General features: G+C 39.4%; 1 protein-coding gene across 1 annotated transcript in view; it reads left to right on the top strand.

The window, feature by feature from the left end:
- Window positions 1-462: 462 nt before the first annotated feature.
- HTR3B (5-hydroxytryptamine receptor 3B) overlaps window positions 463-24,320 on the top strand; it is a 41,943-nt gene continuing 18,085 nt past the window's right edge. The window contains exons 1-2 of the mRNA XM_069079801.1: window positions 463-660; window positions 20,077-20,250. Of these exons, the coding sequence (XP_068935902.1) occupies window positions 463-660; window positions 20,077-20,250 (372 nt within the window). The remainder of the gene's footprint in view (window positions 661-20,076; window positions 20,251-24,320) is intronic.

Raw genomic sequence — 24,320 nt, 5'->3', positions numbered from 1 at the left:
ACTGTGCTAGAAAACCAGCCACCAATTCGGTCCAAGCTGAGGTTTGCATTTTCCTGTTCCTTTGCGTTCAGGCTCCTGGGGCTCGCAGCAAAGTCTTGCCTCATGCCAGCTATATTCCAGCAGACTATTATTTGTGCTAAGTCTTGTCTCTGAGCACCGACAGTGTGAATTGTATTAGTCAGTCAACAAGGACTAACTAAGCCCCTACTGTGCGCCTGGCGCCACGTGCCGTGCTGCGGTTACAAATATAAAACAACAGCAAAGGAAATCTTGCTCGCAGGGAGCTTAGAGTCTGTGCAGGGAGACCACGTGTGCCAAATAAATGCATGCCGACCTAGCACGGGCGGTCTGGAGGGCGCTGGCAGGCGCTGGGCTCAGGCGGGCTCCCGCACCGGCGGGCAGGGGCTGCCTTTGCAGGGCAGGCACGGCGTCCGTGAGTGGCATCGCGCAGTGGCCCCGATGATGGCGGGGGCCTGTCCAGGAGCCTTTGTAGGAGCTCGTCCCCATTCTGCTCTTCATCCCTCGACGTTTACATTACCAATTTGTGGAACTACAGGTTTCTCAGAAGGCTTAGTCCAGTTTTACTCTATTAAAGTAAAACCACAGCAGACTTTCGGCGGCTCTGTCAATGCTGCGGTGTGGGTGTTGGGCATACCAGGGGTATGCTGGAGCCAGCTCCCACCGGCACAGGGGAGCCGGTTGTTAAATTTTCAGCGTGACCATTCACCCCTGAGAAGTCAGCAAAGGCTACAAATAAGGACTTGATTTATTGATTTATTGGTTGTCTAGATTTAAGAAAGTGAAGGACAAAATGTAAATAATGTGGGTTTGTGTCACTCATCTCCCGGAGTCCCTACAGCCCTCCTCCCCAGATCTGGTTGTTGAACTTTAACAGCATACCCTTGACTGTATCCCAATTTCCAGTCAAGCAAACTAAGGCATTAAAAGATCAGTTCCTGGATGATGCAGTAAGAATTGACAGCAAAGCTAAACTGACCCCAGGAATACTTGCTCAGGCCAGTAGACCACACCTCATTCTCCCGGCTTATAAAGAATATAGAAGATTGAGTGTCATTGCGAATGATGAAGTAACAAATTACAGTTACAGAAAGTTTCTGGGTTTATGCCTCTTGGGTTGGTAGAAGTACTCCCCTTTCCTTTGAGAATTTTTTCAAATTTAGGTTATAAAAACCAGAGGATGAAACTATATATGTGTATATTTACATAGCATTTATATGTGACATATATATATACATACACACATATGTGTCCACATAGATATTCACATGGAAACCATAAGTTTAGTTTACATCAATATGCTTTTGTTTATGTGGTGGGAGGTGATGGATGGAAAGAAGATGCTGACACCAAAAACCATGCTAGGAGACCATTAAAGGGTCAGAGCTGAGACAGGGTGGGTTAGAGAAAAGCGGCTTTGGAATCCAAGGACCTAAATTTAAGATATGACTCTGATACTTACTCTGCACAGTTAGTTAACTGTAAGCTTGGACAGATCACTTTACCTTTTTGGGTCTCATTTTCTTCAATCTGTAGAATGAGAGAGCTGGATTAATGATTTTGAAGGCCCTTTCTAGCTCGACATCCTACCATTTCTGCTATTTTACAGGGAGCAGAATAGGCATAGGATACTTGAAAATTTTATTTTAAGCCCATATTGTGACTTTGAAATTGAAGTGATAGACAGTACCAGTGCCAATGAGGAAAAGTAAATTCAGATCCTACTGTACCAGGTAAAGGTTGCAGTGGGAGGGGTTGCCATTTATTCCTCTCTCTTCCATTTTGCACTGCCTGACCAGATGCGCTGGAAAAATCTGGTTCCCCTGAATTTGTACATCTGTCATAATTCCTGTCAATTTTAGCTGGAGAGGGAACAAAGACTGCTAGCGATTAACTTCAAAGAACTTTGTTGGAAAGGAATGAAGATATTTAAGGCCTATTTTGTGAACTAATTGCATTTGCATATTTATGGGATTTACTGATATAGCAGTAATTAAAAACTATTTAGTAGTCTTAAAGGACACATAACTCAGTTGCTGTTTGCATAATAAACACTTGCTTATTATGTTTATTATGTTTGCATAATAAACCCTTTCCCCCTGCTCTAGCCAAAGACATTGGCCAATGGAGAAGGTGCTTTATCTCACGTGTAATGCAGGAGAAATAGTGCAAAGGATTCTTAAGAAAGAGTGTGGGCCAACTTGTGAAGATAAAAAAAAGCATTCTAGCTCAATACTGACCTATATGTCTAAGAAAGGGATGGAAAATTCAAATTTCAGATAAGTTCTTTGCTTTCTTGTCCACGTGGTATTATTTAAAGGACATCATGCTCAACTCCTTGAAAATAGAAACTACAGCTGTTACTTGATCTACTGGTATATGGGGAAGATTCTGATAGATTTCACTTTTTTAGCCCTCCATCCCAAAGCCTTCAAGAAGAGAGTGGTATTTTGGATTGCTTAGAGGTAAAGATACAAATAAGTAGGAAGGGAAGGGAAATGACAACTTGCTCTTCTAGAGTAAGAAGGATTATTTTAAAGGATAAAATCCAAAAGGACAGTTCCCATTTTTTAAAAAATGGAAATATCAGGATACATTAGCAAACGAAGTCTTTTAGAAAGACCAGAAAGACTATGAAATGAAAGGCCTTGAACCATCTGATAATAGTCAGAGAGAAATGCTAAAGGAGATCAGAAGATTCCTGGATATGAACTTCCTTGGAACTAGTCTCTTCTACAAAATTACTCACATCTCCTTGCAGCATTTGTCTGCCAATAAGGAAGAATAACGAATAGGATCACAGGCCTATTATTACATCAGCTTTTGAATGTTGTAATGTACCTGAATTACAGATTATAAACAATGGCCTTCTTAGTAACAGATGGGTATTTGAAAGAACATACAGAAAAGTCTGAGAAAGCAGGTCCCATAGATTATTATAATACATGGGAAAAAGAAAATGGTAGTCTTCATCTCAATTAAACTTCTAAATAAAAGGAAGTTTCTATGTGATCATTTACCCATAAAAGGTATATCCCATATACATGTGCTGCTTGAAACTTGGCCCTATCATGCCCATTAACGTAATTCAGACCCGTCTACTCTCAGCTTCACTGTGACTTTCATTCACATAGTCTTAAAGGAAGGTCTCATTCTCGTCAAGAGTAACCTTTCCAAAAAAAACCAAATCATATTATGACAAATTCTATGGATCCCAGCTTTCCTAGAGATGCTGAGCTAAAAGAATGTGTAATGAAATGATTAATTAGGGGATCCCTGATCAATGGATAGTCCTAGTCTATCTGATAAAATTACAAAATATAAAGATCAGAAAATACAGACAAGTGTTAACAGTCTTAGTATAAAAAGTATTGACACTTTGCTGCCCCTTTAAGAGATGTGAAAAAGCTCTTCATAAATTTGCTGGGCCCTAGTTATTGGTTGACTGAAAAAGTAGCAATGTCCCTAGTGACCTTTAAAGAGCAAGATAGCAGGGGAGGCTAGGTGGCACAGTGAATAGAGCACTGGCCCTGGAGTCAGGAGGACCTGAGTTCAAATCTGACCTCAGACACTTAACACACACAAAAAAACTAGCCATGTGACCTTGGGCAAGTCACTTAACCCCGATTTCCCTCCAAAAAGAAAAAAAAAGGAGTAAGCGTTTTACACAGAATAAGTCTGAGAAAAGTCTGAGTGGTGTGATCTCTGGCACTTGAGAGGAACTATTGAGGAAGAGCCTAGCTCTTGTGAAGGAATTGTTCTTTGCCTGTGGGTAGGGAACATCTCCTTGCTTCTCCCCCCTTCTGCCACAGTAGGGCCCTGGCCAAGCCCTACTGGGTCATCCTTTGGACCCTGATTGGCTCAGAGTGAATGTAAATAGCAATCATTTCTATTTTGGCTAGAAACTGACCTTGAGGGTCTTCCCCTCCCAGGTGGATTTTTTTTTTTCCACCAGGTAAAAGAGGCCATTCTCTGCCTCATTTCTTACCTAGCCTTTAATCACTGAATGGTCATTGCCTCAGTCAAACTGAGACCTGTTAAAGATTAGCTTAAAAAGGCCTAAGTCTCCCACTGCATCCTGGGCCATCTCCAGTTGTCCTGACTGATATCTTGCCACTGGACCCAGATGTCTCTAAAGGAGAAAGTGAGGCTGGTGACTTTGCACAGCCCTCCCTCACTTAAATCCAATTCACTTGCACGTCATGGCATCACCTCCCTGATGTTATGGTCCTCTTCCAGAATGAAGGACAAACAACAACAGCCACCACTGGCAAGGTTCATTGCAGTGGGACAGTTCATTCAGCGGGAGATGTTGTGCTCAGTAAAGAATAATCCCAGAACTAAAGAGTCTAGAGATGTTCTTCCTGGTAGAATGAAGTTGAGCTGCAAATAGGAGCGGACCCAGTGGGTCCAGCTGAGCTCCATACCAAGGCAGGCCCCAAAGGAGCAACTTGAGGATGCTACGAAAAAAGAAAAGACATTGCCATCTTGTACCACAGGGGCAGGGATTGCCATGGCAACAGGTTATACTTGTCCCTTTTATTAGTGTATTCTACATGCATGCCCACTCTTTCCACTGGGGCTATGCCTGTTTGTAGGGAAGTTTAATTGCTATTATTCATGCTATGTTATTTCTGTAAATGCTTTTGCTTTGAATGGTTTCTGCTGACTGACAAAGGTAAACTAAGATGACCTATAGTGTTGTGTTGGGACCTCCATAGATATAGACCTCCATAATACCTTTAACTTGGGCTAGTCACACACCCTGTGAGACCCAAACGGTGAGCCCAAGTTGAGGAAAGTGTCCTAGAGAGGATACTATATGTACTTTCTAGTGAATTCATCTTTCTCTGCTCTGCCACTTCATTAGACCAATCCTCCATCTTCGCACCCTGATTTTCTTCAAAGCACTTGGACCTTCTGGGTCTCTCCTACTAGCCAAAACTGACTGAAAGTGAGGAAGAGGACCACATTCATTTTAACCACAGGATGACAGCACCAAAGTTTTTGAGCTGGAAGGATCTCCAGAAACCATCTAATCCAGCAATGGGGAACCTTTGGCCTTGAGGCCACATATGGCCCTCTAGGTCCTCCAGTGCAGCCCTTTAACTGATGGGACCACACTTGAGGACCTAGAGGGTTACATGTGGTCTCAAGGCCAAAGGTTCCCCACCACTGATCTAGTCTAACCCCCTCATTTTACAGAAGAGGAAACTGAAGCCCAGGGAAGTAAAGCGACTTACTTAAAATCATGTAGGTGGTGAGCATCAGAAGGAGAATTGGAACCCGGTCCTTCGACTCCTGAACCCATGCCCTTTCCACTGTAAATGCTTGTGTGATTGGGATTGAGGACAAGAACCTAGGACTTAGAGGTTCTTTTCTCCTTGATTTATCCTTTGTGACCCAAACCAAATTGGGTCAGTTCGCTGTACCTTTGCCATTTATTCACTAATTGGGAATGCTATAAAGGTAAATGATTTGATGTTTTCAGAACAGGGGGGTGGCATTTAGTGGAAGACATAGCCAGGAATGAAGACGTACCCAATTACAATTTTTCTGACAAATCAATAAACAGATATTTATCCAGAACCTACTTTGAAGGGGACTGACTGGGTTCATATAACTGTGTCAATGTTTACCTTTCTAAGTAGGTTTGCCAACTATTCTAGGTCCAGTCAGTTGTGAGAGGAAACGTTTCTAATGCTGATCAAACCTGATCTGATGTCCTATCATAAGAGCAACCAAGCGTAGCAAAAAGTAAACGCTGCTGGATTCATATCACCTGGGTGTGGTAATGAACACCCTCCAACCTCCCCATGCATCTAGCTGAAGCCAGAGTACTTAGTTCTTAGTCCAGTCTTCAAGGATCCGAACCTTCAATGGTGTTGACACAGGTGCCAAACTGTTGTTTAGTGGTTAGTTTTTGAGAGTTGCTGTGGAAGCCAATTTGGTAATGAACCTCTCTGAAACTGACCATTTTGGTACTCAGGAACCAGAAGTAGCCTATTACAGATCCTATCTTCTTTGCAACAAGGGTTCTTAACCTTGGGTTCATTGACAGATTCCAAGAGGTTTGTGAACTTGGACAGGAAAAATTACATCTTTATTTTAATACAGTTGGTTTCCTTTGTAATTCCATTTATTGTTTTTTTATGAACTTAAAAATATTATTCTGAAAAAAGGTTTGGGATTCATCAGATTGCCAATGTGGTCCATGGCACAAAAAAAAGTGTCAGCCTAGGTTTTCAGGTTCCTAGGAACCTCCAGAGTTTGTACTTTGCTGACATAACCTTCAATAACCCAGGGAAGGTTACTTTTCTTCTAATACATATATATATATATATATATATATGTATGTATGTATGTATGTATTTATGTAAGGCACTACCTCTTTGTATGTAGACAATTTGGTTGCTAAAAGAGAACAGAAAAATAACATTTGTCTAAACAACACTAATAAAATCAGTTTGAGAAGAAAAACAATCCCTCACATAAAATGTTTAAGGAGAAATACAAACTAGTCTGAGGATCTAAGAGAAAACTGCCCCCTCAAATAAATGTGTTTGTTTGAAAGCAGAGCAATGACCGAGTTAAAATAGTTGTGATGCATATGGTAATCAGGTTATTCACATATAGTTTTTTTCAGAGTTTTGAAGAATCTAGCTAAGAAATTAAACTCTAACTGTTTTGGGACTGTGAGAAGATTATGTAAGGACTGATGAAGTTACACCTGACAGGTGGATTTTTTTTTGAGTTTCATATCATGTTAGAGATGGGTCACTGCCAATGAGGCATTGATTTGCATCATTTGAATCAAACGATAATATAGGTCATGACCTGAACAACACAGAAGTGATAAAAAAAAAAGCTGAGATCAGGAGCAGGGCATAGAAGACGAAGAATACAGAAACTGACAGGATCTGAGCTAATAGACCCTGCAGCTGTTTTGCTGAGTGCCCTGTTGTTTGATAGAGAGGCATTGCTTTGCTAATAGCTGATTGTCTCTAGAGAAAGACCAATTTAAGTCAGATAATAAAAATGATGATGATAATAATAACAGTTAAATTTACGTAGTGCTTGCTATGTGCCAGACACTGTGCTAATCACCTTACAGTTTTTATCTTACTGGATCCTCACAATAATCCTGGGAAGTAGGTGTTATTATTATCCTTATTTTACAGATAAGGAAACTGAGGCAAACAAGGGTTAAGTGACTTGGCCAGGCTCATACAGCTAATAAGTGACTGAGGATGGATTTGAACTCAGGTCTTCCTGACTCCAGTCCCAGCATGATATTCACTGTGCCACATACCTGCTACCCAGAGGTAGACTCTGCAGATGCAAGAATCTGATTGGAGAATTGATGATTCTTGTTGCTAGATGGAAAGCTCTCAGGGCTTATTGACCTCTAGCACCATCCAGAGAAGAGGAAAGCCTCTCAGGGGCACCTGGACCTTTTACTGCCTTCAGGAAAAGTCAGGCTTTGTAGCTGTTCTGAGTTACCTTAACATATTATGTTAATAACACTTTCTCAGCACCTTCTCAAAGGTGGCTATGTGCTAAGAGCTTGACTCTGCTCCAGCATCTTGAGAATTGCAGGGAAGTGGCTTTTTCCAGATGAAGAGCTGTTAAGACTACAAAGGGAGCAGATAGCACAAAGGCAGTTTTGCCCAGTAGGTGATATAGGGCAGACTGTTCTTTAAAGAGACCAAGGACATCAAATCTGCTATTCCAAGTTGTGAGTGCTCCAGATGTTTGGGTTTCCATACTCATGTGTTTCTCTGTTAAATTTTGGTAATTGTGTGCCCACTCTCCCTCATGGACACTGTGTACATTGGTAGAAGAATACACCCCAGATTTATGGGTGAACTTAAGAACTATTTTTATTATCTCTACTTTTTACTTCTGTCAAGTAAATGGTAAGATTATTATCGCTTTCGCCTTTTTGTTTAGTAAACATTTCATGCGTAAGAATCATAGGTGTTACTGTGACTGATTTTGTTTAAATGAGAACACAGGGTGGAAGCTCATAGCCCCCTCATATGAGGGTACCCTTATTTTGAGTTGTGGTCGCATGTTTACCTCTTTGGGTAACTATTCTGTTTGAAGTGAATGTTTAATTAGGATGACCAAACCAATCTCAGCCCATGAAGATAGAGGACTTACAGAGAGTTGGGGGTTGGTATCATGCCTGGGCTACATGTATCTTGTATATACCTTATTATTTATATTCTGGCTCTCCCATTAGTGTGTGTGTGACTTCCTTAAGATCAGGGAAAGTTTTTATGTTTTGGCTTTTCTTTGAATCCCTAGCATTTAATACAATTCCTGTAATAAAGTAGACAATACATGCTTATTGATTGATGAATGACACGGCAATGGAGTAAGACCTTAGTGGAGGCCAGTATATGATAAATTTTATTAGATTGTTAAATATGTCAATATTTGAATGAGAAGAAACAATATTTATCAGTAAATAAATGTCTAGATTGGTGATTCCCTCACCTGGACTAGATGGAGATCCAGACTGGGAAAATGGAAACTCCAGATGAAGATGTGAAAGGAAAATTTTACAGAATCCTAGGTTTTAGAAAGAGAACGGATTTTGAAATCACACTGGGACAAAGTGATGAGACAGTTCACAGCATTGCATAAAGTAACCAGGTAAGATCAGATTAGAATTTCATTCCTTTTTCACTGAAGGTCATTTTAAAATAGTCAATTTAAGAAAGATGTAAAAGAAACAACAGCTCAAGGAATGTAACTACCAAGGGAAGGGTGTGGTTAGTGCAAGAAAATTAAGTAGCTTGAGTCCAGGAAAACTGTAGAGCTAGAATTCAGGAGAATAGTCCCTCCTGATTTGTGTAAGAATGTGATACAGTAGAAAGGGGACTGGATTTCAAGTGGGAGTACTCAGTTTGAATGCTAGCTCTGTTAGCTACCTCTTGCTACCTGTGTCCTTGGGTGAGTCACCTAACCTTGCCAAGCCTTACTTGTCTATGATCCTAGTGTGGCAGATTTGGAATCCAAACAGAAAGGACTTTATTGCTTAACTGATCAGATGAGGTATGACTAAGCACTCTGCTTTGAAAAAAAAAAAAAGGAAAGACAACTGGAAATGCCTATAAAAACCTGGTGTCCAAATTCAATGAGAATAAGGTTGTCCCATTCCCTTTCACCTTCCTGCTATTCCCCTTCATTGTAACAGTTTTCTCTTACCTCTTTTATATGAGATAATTTACCCTAATCTCTCTCTCCTTTCTCCTCCCAATAAATTCCTCTCTCACCTCTTAATTTTATTTTTTAGATGTCGTCCCTTCATATTCAATTCATCTTGTGCCCCCTGTCTATGTATACATGAACATACATATGCCCACACTTACATATATATTTATATACACATACACCCTCCTATACATATATATGTATATATATATATATTCCCTTCTACTATCCTCATACTGAGAAAAGTCTTGTGAGTTAAAATTATCATTTTCCATGTAGTAATGTAAATAGTTCAACTTTAATAATATTTAATATTAATTATTTATTAATTATATATAAATATATATTTAATATAAATTTATATAAACATTTAATAATATATAAAAATAATTTTTTTCCTGTTTACCTTCTCATGCTTCTCTTGTTTCTTATATTTGAAAGTCAAATTTTCTGTTCAGCTCTGTTTTTTTCATCAAGAATGCTTGAAAATCCCCTATTTCATTGAATGACCGTATTTTCCCCTGTAGCATTATACTCAGTTTTGCTGGGTAGGTGATTCTTGGTTTTAGTCCTAGCTCCTTTGACCTCTGGAATATCATATTCCAGGCCTTTCAATCCCTTATTGTAGAAGCTGCTAGGTCTTATGTTATCCTGATTGTGTTTCCACAGTACTCAAATTGTTTCTTCCTGACTGCTTGCAGTATTTTCTCCTTGACCTGGTAACTCTGGAATTTGGCTCTAATATTCCTAGGAGTTTTCTTTTTGGCATCTTTTTCAAAAGGTGATTGGTGAATTCTTTCAATTTTTATTTTGCCCTCTGGTTCATTTTGCTTGATAATTTATTGAAAGATGGTGTCTAGGCTCTTTTTTTGATCATGGCTTTCAGGTAGCCCAATAATTTTCAAATTATCTCTCCTGGATCTATTTTCCAGGTCAGTGTTTTTTCCAATGAGATATTTCACATTGCCTTCTATTTTTTTCATTTGTTTGGATCTGTTTTATAGTATCTTGATTTCTCATAAAGTCCTTAGCTTCCAACTGATCCAAACTAGTTTTGAAGGAGTTATTCTCTTCAGTGAGTTTTTGAAATTCCTTTTCCATCTGCCAAATTTCCATTTGGCTTAAGGAGGGAATAACATACACACTCAATTGGATATCTTACCCTACAGGAAAATAAGGGGGTAAAGGATAAGAGGGGAAATGATAGAAGGCAGGGCAGATTGGGGGAGAGAGTAGTTAGAAGCAAACATTTTTGAAAAGGGATAGGGTCAAAGGAGAAAATAGAATAAGTGGGGGGCGGGGTAGGATGGAGGGAAATATAGTTAGTCTTTTATAATGTAACAACTATGGAAATGATTTGGGTAACTACACATGTACAACCTATATTGAATTGCTTATCTTCCCAGTGGGGGCAGGTGAGGAGGGAAGAAGGGAAAAAATATGGAACTCAAAGTTTTAAAAACAAATGTTTTAAAAAATTTATTTTTTACATGCAACTGGGAAATAAGATATACAGGCACTGGAATATGGAAATCCATTTTGCCCTACTAGAAAGTTAGGGGTGTGATGAGGAAGGATATAAGAGAGAACAGATTGGGGAAAGGGGTATTCAGTAGGCTTTCTATCTTGGGGGGGGGGTAGGGGAAAGACGAGGAGAAAAAATTGTAACTCAAAATTCTTGTGGAAATGAATGTTCAAAACTAAAAAATTGAATTAATTAATTAAAAAAACCCAACCTGGTGTCCATGCACCTGTAAGTAACTTGCTCTGCATAGAGTCTGCTCTCCCAAGATTCTCCCCCACTGTAGTAAAATTCCCTCTTGTTGCATTCAAAATGACTGATCATTTATGCTTAAGTGTGTGTAATAGGGGGGAGTGCATTGCAGAAAAAGTATTGGAGAAAGAGCCATAGGGATGAACTCGGGGATCTTTATTCCATAAAGCCCTAATCCCTTGGGTAGTGGTATAAAGTTACCTAAGCGATAGTGGTTTTGTTTTGATGCATGACATGAGAGGGGTGGGGTTGACATGGGTTGGAATTCATGAACCTAGGATTAGCAAATTTTCCAAATTTAGGTAGTACGATAGTCAAGCAGGCATTCATAGAACTCTGTTAGAGAAACAAGGACAGAGAGTAAGATCACTGATTACCCTTAGTTTTCCTTATTTTCAGATGTCAACCTTCAGTTCTGGTCTTCTGCAATAATCCAGAGATTATGAACTCCATTATGAACACCTGTGTCCATTCATTAAAATGAGCAAAAGTGAAAAGTCATTTCAGCCTCTTCTTGGTTTTTATTCAAGTAGCTTCTTATTAAAATCTTATCTTCTGAAATGTGGCAAGTGAAAATTTAAGAAGTACTCCCATTTGTCAAAAGTCAATGCCTTTTAATGAAAAGGATGTAGGAAAGACAAAAAGCAGACAGCATTTTTTCCCAGTGCATTGTTAGCATTTGTTCTTCATTAAACAATAACAGATTTCCATTAGCCCGAGTAATTCAAGAGCCCAGTAACTATTGTCAAATGCTGAAGATGTTACTGCCTAAGTCTGATTTGGAGTAGCTATTTGGATCTTAATTATTAATGGGATCAGCCTTTTGTATATCAGCAAGACCATAGCCTAAGGTAAAAGCACTACAGGAAATCATATTAGAATAGAATTTTCTTTCCTTAGGGGCTCCCCTTAGATTCTATTATTCACTTAGCTATCCTGTGTCAGAGAAATTAAAATCTTGCCTGTGATCAGATCCCATAGGAGAAACCATGGAAGGAAGGTAGGGATGTGGTGCTGGCATTAGTTCCAAAATATTCAAGTGATAGTTGTGTTGGCCTTTGGTCACATTTAGTGATTATAAAATAGCCTGGACAAAAAGCAAGGCACCGTATGAAAAAAAGATCAGACCAGAGCACAGCGCGGAGAAGCCTCCTTAGGAAAGAAAGGCTCTGTGTCATCCTTCAGCTAGCTGATAAACAATGTTTCCCTTGCTTCTTGAGGACCATCCGTTGGATGCTTAGGCAGGGGGTGATGGCAGCTCGGTTGTCACTTGTCTTGGTGGCAGTCTCAGGTAAGTGGCTTTAATGGTTAATGTGTGTCAACTCTTTAGAAACCACGAGCTGTCTTTTTATACACTATGCTATACACGCTCTCCTGATTGCTTGTTTCATTAGCCATCTGTAAAATGCCAGCACTGAGAAGATATATAGAGACCAATCATTCATTTAGGGCTTTGCAACTTTAATTAGATACCCATAGATATATGCTTTTATACCCATTATAGATGAGAAAAAGAATCTAAAGTGTATTGTTTTAATGATTTAATTAGTGACTGCTTTTCTAAAAATCAAGTCCTATTTGCAGTTATTCTCATAGATAGCTTTTGGGTATATTCTATTTTTAAATTCATTTCCACATTTGGGTAAAAACAAAAACAAAAGCAAACATCCTTACCCTTTTTAATCATCTTGCTTCTAGAAGCCTTTTAAATGTTTTCCATGGGTATACCATGTCCTCAGAGACTTGAACATGCTTTTGTTACTATGGGCTTTATCTCAAGTTTTATAGAACACAGTTCTGGTAATGGGCATTACTCTAAGGCAGGTCACTGTGAATCTACAAAATCATTTCTCCAGCTGAAAAAAAGTTACCCATCATGATATAGTAACTTTACATGTTGTTTTTTCTATTTTAGTATTAGCAATGTTCATTCTACTAAGTTGAAACGTTTGTTAGAGGGATTTAGGGGATTCTCTTGACTTCACACTGTCACCTAGAAGTATCGAAGTTCATTTTGTTGTTTTCCCAGTTGGGATATAGAAATCCGAGAGGTCCTGATAGAGCTCTTATAGACATTTTTAAATTCAAAAATTCTGGTAAAAATAATGTGGGTTGTCAGCAACTAAAGTGGTGCCCCATAGCTGGATGGAAGAAAAGAATAGAGACCTGCTACTCCCCAAGGGTAGTGTGAGGGATGCAGGAAGGTTGAATTTAAACTAGTAGAAGTTTTAAAGCATAAAAAGGCGAAGTAAGCAGAGGCAGATTTTAAATTTAAGTGCCAAAAAGAGGTTTCACAGCAGACAACTATGAATCCCAAACCACAGACTTAGAGAGGCTGACAGAATACAGAAGCTTTGTATTCTGCAAAAAGATAATAAAGTTAGGAAAACTTTAAAAAAACAAAACAACCTTTTCCTACTTCCCTGATTTTTTTGTATCATGGATAATTTAAGTCACAAAATGCAGTATAGAAATTGTTTCACAATGGTTCCAGTATAAATCAGGCACAGAACTTTTGTTGCAGTAATAGAACTCCTTTGGGATTTTGCTGGGTTAACATGAGGTTGATTTGAAAATGCAAAAGGATTGAACAAATTACTAGTGAATATTTACTATCTTGTGAAAATACAGTAGTTCTTTAACTCCAAAATTTTCTGCACAATATTACTTCTTACTTTCTATCCTAACATAGGAATTTTTTTAAAGATCACTCATTTATGTTCTCAATAAACCTGCCCCAAATCAGCTACATATTTAGGGCCTTTTTCCTTCCAATTGTCAAGCCTAGGTTTATTATGATACTGAAGAAGCCACAAATAAAATAAAGAAAGGCCTTTTCATTGAAGCAACACAACCAAATGGGTGCAAGATACACTATAACTGGGGGCAACAGGAAAGTACTGCAAGGGAGCTAGCTGTGCCTTATCCTGAAGTTGTGCCCATTCATCAAAACAAAGAAAACCAAGACATAATTTCATTTTCTTTCTCTTTTATTTTTGGTGCCCTACTATACTTAAAAGTTTCCTTCACAGATTTTACTTCCGGGAGATTCTTCCCTGAAGACAAGCAAAATATTCCAAGTTAAAAAATTAATATTCAAGGAGACAATGGGGCCAGGAATCCTTCCTAGTCTTGTTCTTGATGGTGTCTATCAGTGTCTGTTGAAATATCTCTGATCTCTGAGTCATTTAGTACTTGTGTGAATGTCACATTAGCTTTCATGGGGGCATAATTTACTGTTAATTAATGGTCACTTAAATTCTTAATCTCTTTCTTGTAATTGATCTTTCTCCTCAGGCAAATTTGCATTCATAGTAGAAATGTAGTTAATTATTATTTCTCCTTTTTTAAAAAAATAGTCTTCTCCCCTAAATACAAAAGCAATTCAATTGTTCATTACCTTTCTACCATAATTTTTTATTTCTTCTTTGTTGCTAGTTCATTTCTTTTTTTTAATTTCCTTTTTTCCCCCTCTTCCTAAAGCACTTTTGTGTTTTCATCCTTCTCTGGAAATTCATAACAGATATTTTTTTTGACAGCTTTTAGGAAACGTGTCCTACTTAAATCAGGCCCAGAATATCTGGAATGGGTCCTAAGAAAAATAATGATGTTGGGAAGATGGGCTGGCTCATTCATTCCCTTGGACCACATCTCTTTTCAGTCTTTAACCCTTTCCTTCACACTAACACATAAACCAGTCAGTGTTTCCCTATCTGAAACTTTAATTTGGATCCCCCTAATGAAGCAAAAGGTGAGCTACCCATTGCCAAGCTAGCAGGAAGGACATCAGAGCAGCCTCATTGGAAATCCTGATTCCTCACCCCTGGTACACTGTCATCTAAAAAATCCGATCAGATAGTCTGATCCATGAATATTTTTGCTGGCTAGATACACTGTACATTTTGACAATCACTGTTCAAAATAACCCTAAAAAATAATACTCAAACTCAGTCTCTCCCTTCTCACCCCTGACTGCACAGCTGAATAGCTGATGGGGCTGTTTAGCATCTTCTTGGGAGCATAGTTAGAAAGTAAAATGCTCATTAGATTCCTAGCTCTGATGATAATGAAGGTGAATATTCTACTGCCCACAATGAGCCTGGAACTGTACCTCCAGCACAATTGTGTTAGCATTTTGGTCACAGTGACATTGATAAATCATAGAAATTGCTGCCTGTGGCGGCAAGTGACACGACATCATTCATAAAGAAATGGGTATAAACAGGATTGTCGCACAGGGAGAAGATATCTCATTTACAGTTTCCTGCTGGATCCCTCATACCTTCAGCAGCTCATCAAAATAACCATCAAAACCACTGAGAGCCCAGGCGAATGCATGCCCAGGACACTCCAGATTAGATTTCACTCACGCACTTTGGCAGGAGGTGTGCAATTTGCTTCAGTCCAATGACTTAGCGAAGCTTCAAGCTCCCCAAGGGCTAGGAAAGCTTGTGAACAAAATATCTTTCTGCAATTCAGAGAAAGCATTCACAAATTTGTCACTTACAATTGTTGATGTTCATTTCTCTTGCTTCCCATCCCCCATCCCCAGTCATTGCCCTTCCAGTCCTTCCATGAATTAAGATTCCTGGTGCGTAGGAAACAATTTTTCCCCCTGGAACCAGAGAGAATTTTCTCAAAACAAAGATTACATTTTCTGACAAGTGCATTTTTATTTAATGAGCCAGAAGAGATAAGATTTTTCAAGTAGAAAAGTATGAAGCGAAAATCACATTAATTCAACTTATTCATTTGTGTTCATTGATTTCCACAATCAATCAATCAACAAACATTTCTCTATTAATTGCCTGTTCTGTACTGGAAATTTTGCTGGGCTCTGGGAATACAAAAACAAAATCAGAACTGGCCCTGCCCTCAAGGAACACTCATAATCCTCCTCAATCCTACCCCTCTCTCTCATTGCATGTATCCAACCAATTACCCCATTGCGTTCATTTCTACCCTCCATACCATCACTTAAGTCCATCACTTCTTTCTGCTCATACTACTACAATTATATTTCAGACCCTTATCATCTCTAAACTATTGCAATTCTCTCCTGAATGGTCTTTCTGCCTCAAGTCTCTCACCACGCAGTCCATCTTCTGCACAGCTACTGGCTAGAGTGATATTCTGAGAGTGCAGCTCTAACCAAGTCATTCCCCTACTCAGTAAGCTCCAATGTCTCATTATTGCCTCTAGGATCAAATAGAAACTCCTCGGTTTGGCTTTAAAGCCTTTCACAGTCTAGTCCCATACTACCATTTCAGCCTTATACATTTCCCCCTTTCCCACACTCTATTGTCCTTCAAATAGTTTTCTGGTTCTTTCACCCATTTCCACGCCTTTACATAGATGTGCAAAATGCCTAAAATTTCTTTCTCTTCACCTCTACCTCTTAAAATCCCTTATTTCCTGCAAAACTTATCTAGAGATGCCTTTGACATGAAGCCTCTCCTGATTCCCCCAATTACTGGTGCCCTCTCTTTCCCCCAAATTACCTTGTATTTATTTCATATCCATTTTATGTATACATGTGTGTACATATGTATGTATAATCTCCCCTGATCCAATGTAAATTCCTTGAAGTCATGATCTGTTTCATTTTTGTCATGGATTTCCAGTGTCTAGTACTATACCTGGCACAAAGCTGTTATCTAGTAAATGCTTGTTGATTAATAGCATCTGGGACACAGGATTGTTGTAAAGATTAAATTAAATGAGGAAACATGTTTAAAGCACTTGGTAACCTTAAAGTTCTATATAAATGTTCACTATTATTTTTAATAATAACTGGAGCAAAGTACATATAGAAGTGTGTGCAATATATTCTGGGTAATTTGGGAGGATACAAGGTGCTAGCACTTGAGGAATCAAGAAAGTCTTCTTGTAGAAGGTGGTGCTGAAGTTGAATATTGGAAGAGATTATGAATTCTAAGAGAGTTGTACTGTCTGCTGTTCCCTGCTTTTCCAGTCTTACTTCACGCCATGTGTTACCTGGCCAGGCATTCTGTGCTTTACTCAAACCAGTCTATTTTGATCCCTGAAACATCCTCTAACCTTTATGCTTTTGCTGTTGCTTTTCTTTACGCTTGGACTATTCTTCCTTTCCTTTTCAATCTGTTGAATTTCTTTTGTTGTCACGTCCGTCTTGGTGATCCCGTTTGGGGTCTCCTTGACAAAGATACTGGAGTGGTTTGTCATTTCCTTTTCTAGCTCATTTTACAGATGAGGAACTGAAGCAAAGAGGGTTAAATGACTTACCCAGGGTCACACAACTATAAGTATCTGAGATTCTATTTGAACTCATGAAGATGAGTCTTCTTTTGACTCCCTGCCTGGCACTGGACCACCTAGTTGCCCTACCCATCCTTTAAAGTTCAGCTCAAGTACCAGCTACCTCATGAAGCCTTTCCTGATACCTCCCACTTAGTAACAACCTTTTCCTCTCTCAGACCTCACATAGCACTTTGTTTTGGATCTCTTTGATGAACTTATATATACTTCTCTATTATGATTATATATGCATGCATCTTATCTCCCAATTAGACTGTAAATTCCATGAACACAGAGACCATGTCTTAAGAATGCTTTTTTATCTCCACCAGAATCTATTACAGTGCTTTGTATATAGAAGGCATTTAATAACTGTTGAATTATCTAGGTTCCCACAGTCACTGATTGCCAGGATTTTGTGGCAACTGTCACAGAAATACCTGAGAGTAAGCAGGAGCTCAAAAGATCAAAGTTATTGCTGATCTTATGAGAGAATCATCATTGTCCAGCCAGTTAGTATATTCTATGATTTAGACTCAATTAGCTTTAAGTCTGAGCCAGTTCATGACTTTGCACGGGAAAACACAGCACAGGACAATGTAAATACAAGTGTGAAGGGAAAACCAGCCACCTAGGGAGTCTAACCAGACTCCCTAGAGCCCCACTGCTCAGTCACAACATAGTCTAACCTGGCTTTCCCTCCTGTCAACACATTCAGCTTTATGGTCACAGTATAAGGACCAATTTAGGAAATACCAACAGAGGTCTGGACTATTTCTACTTTTATTAGCTCAGGCAAACTCAAGAGCAGAGGAGAAGCTTGTCAAGAGTTTGTTAGCAACCGTTGCCTCCTTGATCCTCATAATAGTATCACAGAATTTAGAGCTGGTAGAGACTTTAGAATTAACATACACACACACACATGAAGTCCAGTGAAATGCCTTATCTAAGATCACATAACTAGGAAGTAGCAGAGCAAAGATTCAAACCCAGTTCTCCAAATTTAGCATTCATAAGGTCCCTTCACCTCCCTAGCTGGGGGTTGGAAGATGGTGACCCAACTTTATTCTATCTATCTGAGGAAAATTGGTTCACACGCAAAAGAACTTAGAACATTATCCTCCTATTCATTGGCCCCGAACCATTTGTAGTTGGTTTACTACCATCCCAAGTGTGAATTGGTACAAGCTGCTAAAGGTCGTGTATCTTAATACTTCCATGACCAGCACTGTCTTCCTGTGGATCATCCTTGCTGCCCTTCTCTTGCAGTTTTGGGAGATGTCTCAAACTGGCTTCCTCTTGCTCAGTCCTACATCTCCCCTGCCTTCTGTGATTCTTGTCCTGACCTCATTGGCCCACCAGGTTAGATTATTAGGGGAAAACACTGGAAGCTGAGGCCCCTGACCAATTTGGTACTACCAAGTCCTCTTTGGGGACTTAGTTCTCTGATTGCCCCCTAGCTATACAGGACTAGAACTCTCGTTACCCCAGGGGCTCCACTTAGTTGATTGAGTCTGTTTGTCTCTCTAGGTGTTCATTTAACTCTACATTCCAAATCCCCAGGCAATAGGACGTCCTGCTAAACAGCACATTAAGAAGTTAGTTTCTTTTGAAACACTTCTATCAGGACTGCCTCTTCCTAGACCAAAATGGTTCTCAATTGGGAATTCATTAAAAATAGGCTATCAAAGTCCTTCTTCCCTGTCAGAGTCCCCAAATCCTGCTTCTGATAGGAATGCCTCCAAACTTCCAGAAACTCTGTCTCTCTAGATGTACCAGCAGGGAGCTGCCCTCCTCCCTCAGAGAAATGTTCCAATCTAGGACAGGGTGATGGCATTCCATTCTTTCCCTTGCTAACAACCATCCTTGCTGGGTTTGTTGAAGATGAGGTTTTAATGGTAAGCCCACAATGGTCTACAAAAACCATTGTCTACTCATAATTCTTTTCACACACTGGTGCAAAAACCACAAGTTAGGGGTAACAACAATGCTGTTGTAGCTGTAGGAGCTGATGGAACTGTCACAGTCACACATACAGAATACTTCTGCTGTGTCACAAGCTGAGCAGCCACCCCCTTTCATTTTAAGCACAATCAGATCCTATAGGGTTATAGGATTGGTAGAATTTAGTGTCAGTTTTAATTCTTAGGCTCCTACCACCCTTGGCTGCCTTGGTTCTGTGACCTCTGACATAGACACCATTCAAGAGAATAGGAAAGTGATTTAAAGGATATTCTGGTTCAGTTAGTAATTCTTCATTCATGTCCAACTCTTTGTGACCACATTTAGGGTTTTCTTGGCAAAGATGCTACGGTGGTTTGCTATTTCCTTCTGTTCATTTTGGAGATGAGGAACTGAGGCAAACAGGGTTAAGTCACATAACCGGTTAAGTGTGAGGCCCTTAAAGGATGTAACTGTTACTGATCTTATAATAGAGTCATTGCCCCTGGGAATTTAATCCACTGACTTACCTTGAGTAGGGGACCTTGGGACTCCAAATAGCTGAAAAACGCCAGTGAATTGATAGTTTTACAATAAATAAGCACAGAAAAGTGTTAGGCCAAAAATGGTAGTAGAGGAAAAATGTCAACTCGACCAAGGGTTATCAAATCCTGAAACCATTAATACCCCTCAGAAAGTTTCTATCCAGTGCCCCGAATTCCTCACTCTCTCCTCTTACTGATCACCCACCTATATCCAGTGCCTCCTATTGTCACCTCTTACTAATGGTCACAAATCTGTATCTAGTGCCTCTCATTTTCACTTCTTACTAATGGTCATAGGTTTTCTTTTCAGGGATCTTAACCACAGATACTCATCATCTCAGCAATTCAACCCTTCATCACTTGACCCAAAAGTTGCTACAGAACTATCACAAGGAAGTGAGACCGGTTCATAACTGGACTCAGGTCACAACTGTTTACCTGGATTTATTGGTCCATGCTGTGTTGGATGTGGTAAGGACCATCTTTCTTACCTTTATTTATATTTGGTAGCTTCTTATAATCATACCTTAACATGGTAGGTGCCATAATAAAGGATGTTCCATTTGAAATGGAGGGGAGGTTTATGCTAGATACTTGTCAGCAAGGATTCTGGATTAAAATTCCCACTAGTCAAAGGCCCCAGTGATGCTGAGAGACAGACAACTTGGAGGAATTAACTAGTAACAATTCAAGATGCTTTCCAAATAAAATTCTCTAAGCTAGGACTAGGATTTTGGGAACCTTGAACAGGATTTGAAAATTATGCATGCTCTCCTTCCATCATTGAAATATGAACACAGGGAGTTCAAATCCAGCCTCAGATACTTAACACAAAAACTAGCCGTGTGACCGTGGGCAAGTCACTTAACCCCAATTGCCCTCCAAAAAAAAAATAAGGCAAAAATAATTTAAAAAAAAAGAAATATGAACACAGTACTACCTCTAAAAAGAATAGTTTTGTTACAACAATAGTTGTCCCCCAAATTTTTGAGCCTTCCCTATTACTCATGACATGAATGATCACAAAATAAAATGCCTACCTATCACAGGAAACAGCACTTTCTACACTAAAAATATACACATTTTCAAAAAGTAATATTAAAAATATCCCTTATCATGACCTCCACTTTGTGAATGGGTTTGCTCATCTTGCCAATTCCTAGCCCAGCTTTAGCATACACCATTGACCCTGAAAAGAACTGATAAGAACTACAAAGGCAAGAGGTAGCTTTCCTTTCCAATGCTTAAGAATTTGCCTATTGGTAATAATGCAATTAAGATAATATTCACTTATGATCTTCTGAAATTAGGAATAAAGAAAGAAATACTCCATGTATATAAAACGAATAAAGAGTTTCAATACTTAAAGATACTCCTAAGATGCTGCCCAAGGCTGGGTGGAGCTGATTCTGAGATGACTGAGTTTTGTTTTTTGTTTTTGCTTTTAGTCACAGAAGACTCCTAATTACAAGATAATAAGGGGAAACAGTCCACATAACTCAGGCCTCAGATTAATTTAAAAGTAGATTTTACCAAATCACTATTTTAAAATGAGAGTGTGTGTGTGTTTTTAATGGATACATGTGAGCTTTTAAGTGCTATGCTTTGAGCCTAAGTACCCTTGTCTTGACTTATTGGGTGAACACTGAGCTTTTAAATCATTGAGGAAACAAATGCAAAACTTACATTTTAAATGATAGAAGTTATAGAGATTTTTTTGTTGTACTTGTTATTTAGTCCAGGTAATTTTGATGTAGATTTTCACACTCATGTTTAAACAAGTCCCTAACTCAATTAAAATACATGTTTCATATCATAAAAAAAAAGAAATAGAACTCTCCTTCTGTTGTACTTTCCAAACAATCAATAAACATTTAGTGAGCACCTACTATGTGCCAGGTACCATGATAAATGCAGGGGATACAAAAAGAGGCAAAAGAGTCTTTGCTGCTAAAGAGTTTACAATCTAAAGGGGGAGAGAACATGCAAAAATAAACAAAAACATACAAAGCAAGCTCTATACAGGATACCTCAGAAATCAGGAGGAAAGACCAGAATTAAGAGGGAGTGGGGAGGGGCGACTAGGTGGCGCAGTGAGTAAAGCGCCCTAGAGTCAGGAGGACCTGAGTTTGGATGACTTAACACACACAAAAAACTAGTCATGTAACCTTGGGCAACTTACTTAACCCCAATTGCCCTCTAACAGGTAAAAAAATAAAAAGAGGGATTGGGGAAGGGTTCCAGTAAAAGAAGAGATTTTAGTTGGGATTTAAAGGAATACAGGGAGGTTAGTAGGCAAGCAAAAGAGGGAAATCATTCCAGGCACAATAGACAGAGAAAATGTCTTGGAGCCAGGACATGGTATATCTTTTTCTTGGAACATACATGAGTTTAATGTCACTGGATTGAAGAGTATGTATGGGGAGTAAAGTACAAGAAAACAGAAGAGGTGGGGGCTAGGTTCTGAAGCACATTGAATGCCAGAGTTATTTTATATTTGATCCTATCCTGCCCCTACTTCTCTGCTGACCTCCAGTCTTAAATCTCTGACTCCCTTTCAGACATCTGGAAATGGATATTCAGTAGACATCTTAAATTCAACATGTCCAAAGCAGAATTCATTATCTTTTCCCTAAACCCTCCCCACCACACCTTCTTTATTACTGTACAGGAAAAACCATCCTCCCAATCCCTCAGGTTTGCAATGAAGGAGTCATCCTGGATTTCTCACTATCTCTCACCTTCCCGTATCAAAGCTGTGACTGAGATCTGTCAATTTCATTTTTGCAGTATCTCTTGATGATGATCTCAGATCTCTTGATCTCTATGCCCCTTTGTCTTCTCTGACCCTGCATGGGCCTTCCATCTCATGCCTTGATTATTGCAATAGCCTGATGATGGGTCTGCTTGCCTCAAGTCTCTTCCTACTCTAATTTATCCTCCATTCAACCTCTAAAGTGATTTTCCTGAAGTAAAGGTCTGACTATGTCACCCCCCTACTCAGTAAATGCCAATGAATCCCTAGCCTCCAGGATCAATGACAAAATTCTCTGTTTGATGTTCAAAGCCTTTTATAATCTAGCCCTCTCCTATCTCTACAGTCTTCTTACACCTCACTCCCCAACAGGTACTCATCAATAAAATGGCATTGGCTTACTGGCTGTTTCATAAACAAGACACTCCATCTCTCAGCTCCAGGCATTTTCTGGGGCTGTCCTCCATGCCTGAAACACTTTCCCTCCTTTGCTTCTTTGACTGACCTCCCTATGTTCCATTAGGTTCCAACTAAAATCCCATCTTTTACTGAAAGCTTTCCCCAACCCCTCTTAATTATAGTGCCTTCCCTCTGGTAGTTATTTCTTATTTATCCTGTATATAACTTGCTTTGTATATATTTCTTTGCATATGGTCTCTCCCACTAGATTGTAAACTCCTTGAGGACAGGAATTGGTTTTTTGCTTCTTTTTTTAATCCTCAGTGCTTATCACAGTGCCTAATACATAGTAGGCATTTAACAGATGTTTATTGATTGATCCTGGAGGTGATAGGAAGCCACTATTTATTGAGTTAGGAGGTAAGATCTGCACTTTAAGAAAATCTCTGTAGTGAATAAATGCAGGATGGATTGGGGTAGAGAGAGACTTGAGGCAGGCAGACCCACCAGTAGGTTATTGTGATAATCCAGGTGTGAGGTGATGAGAGCCTGTTCTAGAGTGGTGGCAGTGTCAGAGGAGAGAAGGGGGTAGGTAAATTGGAGACGTATTGCAAAGGTGGAATCAACAGTCTTGGCAACAGCTTGGATATGGTAGGTAAGAGATAGTGAGCCCGAGGGACTGGGAGGATGGTGTTGTCCTCTATAGTAATAGGGAAGGTAGCAGGATGAAAGCCTTTTCCAGTCTCTTTTTCATGCACAAAATAGGTGAACTGAAAAACCTGAAAAATGTTTAATTCCAACTAATAGACCCCTAAGAAAGTCCCAGCATTAACCAAGCTCTAAATGAAAACTCCTTTGAGGGGTGACTAGGTGGCGCAGTGAGTAAAGCACTGGACCCGGAGTCAGGAGGACCTGAGTTCTCATCCGGACTCAGACACTTAACACAAAAAAACTAGCCATGTGACCTTGGGCAAGTTACTTAACCCCAACTGCCCTCCAAAAGGCAAAAAAAAAACAAAAAACTCCTTTAAGACAGTTTCCTACCTATAAATTAGGAGACCTGGTCTCCCAGGACATCTTCTCAACTGTATAAAGGATACTACCTAGACTGCACTTTCTATCAGGCTTGGCCAGATCGAATCATCAGTACAACTTGACCAAGGAAAAAGCATACAAACTGTATCCTGACACAGTCTGGCCCTAGCGCTATAGCCAAGGCATTTGGACTTCCTCCTCCTTCTAGTCTTCTTTTTTTTACTAGTCTCATACTATTTAAGCTAAGATAGAATTACTCCTGCTCCTGTTTGAGCTCCCATGATTCCTGCATTTGTAGCGTTTGCCAATCTCCGAGGTATAAATGCTCACACTAACAATGTAACAACTGACT

This window comes from Petaurus breviceps, unplaced genomic scaffold, assembly GCF_028583685.1.
Source record: "Petaurus breviceps papuanus isolate PSGF00001 unplaced genomic scaffold, PetGlider_PUasm1.0 91133, whole genome shotgun sequence".
NCBI lineage: Eukaryota > Metazoa > Chordata > Mammalia > Diprotodontia > Petauridae > Petaurus > Petaurus breviceps.
This window is presented reverse-complemented; position numbering and strand designations above follow the sequence as displayed.